This window comes from Antrostomus carolinensis, unplaced genomic scaffold, assembly GCF_000700745.2.
Source record: "Antrostomus carolinensis isolate BGI_N321 unplaced genomic scaffold, ASM70074v2 Scaffold54555, whole genome shotgun sequence".
Lineage (NCBI taxonomy): Eukaryota > Metazoa > Chordata > Aves > Caprimulgiformes > Caprimulgidae > Antrostomus > Antrostomus carolinensis.
In genome coordinates, this window is record NW_010315392.1 from 1 (window position 1) to 3749 (window position 3749).

At 50.5% G+C, this 3749-nt stretch overlaps 1 protein-coding gene across 1 annotated transcript; it reads right to left on the minus strand.

The window, feature by feature from the left end:
- Positions 1–156: 156 nt before the first annotated feature.
- On the minus strand, positions 157–1092 carry LOC114818568 (Krueppel-like factor 15). Its single transcript, XM_029084941.1, has one exon. It carries the CDS (start codon positions 1090–1092, stop codon positions 157–159), a length of 936 nt encoding a protein of 311 aa, XP_028940774.1.
- Between the last annotated feature and the right edge of the window lie 2657 nt (positions 1093–3749).

Sequence of the window (3749 nt, forward strand, 5' to 3'; positions counted from 1 at the left end):
AACAAACTTTACTCGTCCAGATCTCCTTCCAGCTCTCACTTATCATTCACTCAGGAAAGAAGACTCGTGATTTTTATCCTGGATTTTCACTAGCCAAGGGCTCTCCTGCATCCGGGCAAGCAATGACCAACCTTTGGCAGGGCCACCCCCTCCCACTTACCGCCAGCCACAGTTCGGCCAAGCACAGCTGTAGGGTTTCTCGCCAGTGTGCCGACGGAAGTGAGCCTTGAGGTGAGAACTCTTGGTGTACATCTTGCCACAGCCTGGGTGTGAGCACTTATGGACACGGACGAGGGAAGGGAGGGTTTTCTGATACGTGGGGGTTGCCTCCACCTCCTGCACATCCCCTGGTGCCCCTGGCCTCATGGCGACTGGCAGGGGGGCAATTTTGACATATTTTTGGTCCATGATGGTCACAGGGGGCTGGACCTGAGGGAAGAGGGACAGGTTTTGGCCCTGCAAGCTGATAACCAGCTGGGCTATCCTGACCCCACCTGTAACACTCTGTGCTAGTGGGCTGCCACTGTCCATCTGGAGAGGCTGGATTTGGAGGACAACAGGAATGCTCCCAGCAGCTACTGCCTGGTCACTACCATCAGCTGTCCCTCCAGGCTGGGCAGCATTTGAGACCTCTTCTTCTTGAACCACACTGGAGATAGTCTGCTCCCTAGAGCTACCTAAGCTGATCTCAGATTTGATCTCAACCTTCCCTTCAGCTGGGTGAAGCTCGCTTGCTTCATCTTTGAGGAACTCATCCTTCTCCCTTAGGAACTCCTCAATCTCCTCCAGGGTGGGAATGAAATCCTGGGAGAGGCTGCCACAGAAATCAGGCAGCTTGAGGTGAGCCTCACAGACACTGACTTGAGGTTTTGTGTCTTCCACCTTCACACCAGGCAAGGGGGGAAAGGTGCTTTCAGAGTGGTTGGTGCTGCCTGAAAGGAGATGGCCAGAGCCTTCTGGGTGGCTGGACTCGCTGCCATGCCCTGGCAAAAGGGATGGTGGCATGCTGCGTTGCAGAGCACTGGCAAAGTTCTCTAGCAGGGAAGAGCTGGTCAAGGATGGTAGCAGCTCCTGGCAACTCACAGAGACCATTTGTTGACTCACGTCCTCTACCCACACAAAGCTCCTGGCTCAGATGGATCAGAAGCCTCTGTAAGAGCTCAGCTGGGGCAGTCTTCGTTCATCTGCAAGGGAACACCACCAAGGTTATTTCCAAATTAAAAAATAAACAAGAAAACCTCAACCTTTGAATAAAATGGACTGTGAGTTAGAAAGAAAACATCAAAACTAGTCAAGTGGCCTTTGTTTTTAAAGAGTCTGTTTCTCAAAAAACACATGCTAACCATTTTCCTATGCAAGATGCCAACAGGCTGCAAAGAGCTCGATTCCTCCCAGAGGCAAACTTCTCTGGGGAGTTTATTAAAGTAAAAATACACAATTAAACACTTCATCCCTCTTCCATCTATGCCAGAGGGCAGGTATATGCTGCTGGATGGCAGAGAGGATGACTTGTGGCTTACAACTAGGAGTTAATCTAGATCCAAGAGAAGGTGCTGGTTTCTCCACACTACAAGTGTTGGTACAACCACAACCTGATGCAGACCTATCACAGCTGGATTAAAACTAACTAGTTTGGGGACAGATAACAAGACAGCTAGAAGTGTGCCTGCTGCCAAACCGCCTGGGGCTCTGTGCAAGCACCACAACTGGTGAGCACTCACCAGCAACCATTCTGCTGTGGTTACACTGGCTATTGGTGCCTGAACAAGCCAGTTTAAAGCCAGTTCAGGCAGGTCTGCCCAAGCTCAGTCACACCTCCAGAAAGCATCGCAGACAGACTGTCTGGGGTCAGCTCACAGGGCCTTTGAGGACACAAACATCACATTTGAAAACAGGTGAGAAAGAGCACGATATCTCCAGGTAAGGCTTTGTGTGGTCTCCAGAAGGTGAGTGGCCTCCCCCGATTCAACACATCCAACCCCACAGATCCTGCTGCAGCTCACAGGGTTGTGAGCCCAGTGCCTGGGCACCCACTGAGCAGCCACACACCATCCCTGCCCCTGCAAAATAGCAGCTTGGAGGCTAAATCCTGCTCCTGCAGCACCTAAACCACCCAAGAAGGCAGGTACTGTTTACATTTAATCCAGAAAGTGAGTTTCCAAGAGAAAAGAAAAAGGAAGCCTATGCCAAAGTACCTTAGGAACATTTTCCAGAGTGAGTGAGTGAGTCCATGAGATTTCTGCAAAGCTGCAAACCAGTCAAGCCAGTCCTTGTTATCAGTGCTTCCTCAGGGCCCTGAGAGCTGGGAAAGGGAATTTTGGAGAAGCAGTGTGAATGTAATATAAAAACTCTTCCCCTTAAGAAGAAATAATCCCCACATCGTTCAAAATCTGCTAAGCATGAGATGCCACATTGCTCGGGGCCATTTGCAGTGCTGCCCACAGTCTGTCTCCATCACAGCTCCGCTTCAACAATCGCTGCTCACATGTGAGGTAGGAAAGGAGTTTGGGCCAGTCTCAGCCTTCAGGCTTCATGTTTTCATCACAACACAAATTTGTGCTCTGAACCATCACCTTCAAGGCAGCTCAACCCAATTCCACTCCTTCCTCCACACCAATTTTATCATCTCTTTCTGATCTCTGCTGCTCTGACTCTCATCTCCTCTTTCTACAAGCTTCAGAGGCTAGAAAAGCCTTCTCCCTCTGGCTACCAAACACTTCTGTTTACCTCTTCCAGAAAGTCTTGATTTTGCAACAAGGTCTCCTTGCAGAGCAGCTCAGGAAGTCTCCATCCCTTCAGTGTGCCCCCAGGAAAACTGAATTAAACTATAAACTCCTCAGCTCAAGAAGCCTCATTCAAAACACACCTCACAAATTCAGAGTGAACAGTTCTGTTGAACAACACGAAGAAAAGCACCACCAAAGGGCAGGATGGTCCGTGGTTAAATTGCTGGCTTGGGACTGAGGAGACCTCAGATGGGTCTCCTGCTCTCTGCAGATTTCCAGTGCAGCCTTGGGGCAGCTGCTGGAGTGCTCCAGTCCAGTTTGTAATTGAAGTGGGGGCAATAGCAAGATCCTACCTTGCAGAGGGGAAATGCATAACCTGGCGGGATGCTCTGCTACTAACAGACTTTACTGTTGATACCTGTACAGATGTCAGTGCCTCATCAATTTTGCAAAATGCACATCAACAGTGCTGTCATCCCAGACAGGCTACTGCAAGAACATGGAGACTTGACTTTGGCCTTCAGTGAAGCACACTGCAAGGCAAGGCAAGGTCAATGTCGTTTTCAAGCTTTACTTTGCATTTCTCTCCCCAGAGTTTTGCAAATCCCTAAGAGCACTCGATTAGGGTACGAAATCAGCAGATGTGCAGTTTGAGCACACACAGAAAAAGTAATTTGCCCAAGGTCAGCCAACAAGCAGGAGCTGGGAACTGAGCCGAGGGTTACGACTCTCCTCTCGTGACTAAACAACACGAACAAACACCTGTAACCTCCTCAGAGCCGTGAATTACAGTCACAGTGTCTGTGCAAAAACCTGGGCTCACGAAGCCTTGCAGGACAACCACAACCTGCTCAATCAGCCCCGTGCAGCCAATGCCACGTGTGGCGGGTCCCTCAGCGATGAGGGGATGCCCAACGCTTCGACCTGGCCAAGGACAAGCGTTGGCACAACCGCTGCCCCAAACCCCACCAAGGGGAACAGCCAGGAGTGGGCTGGAAGCCCCCGGGAATGAGGAGACCGAGC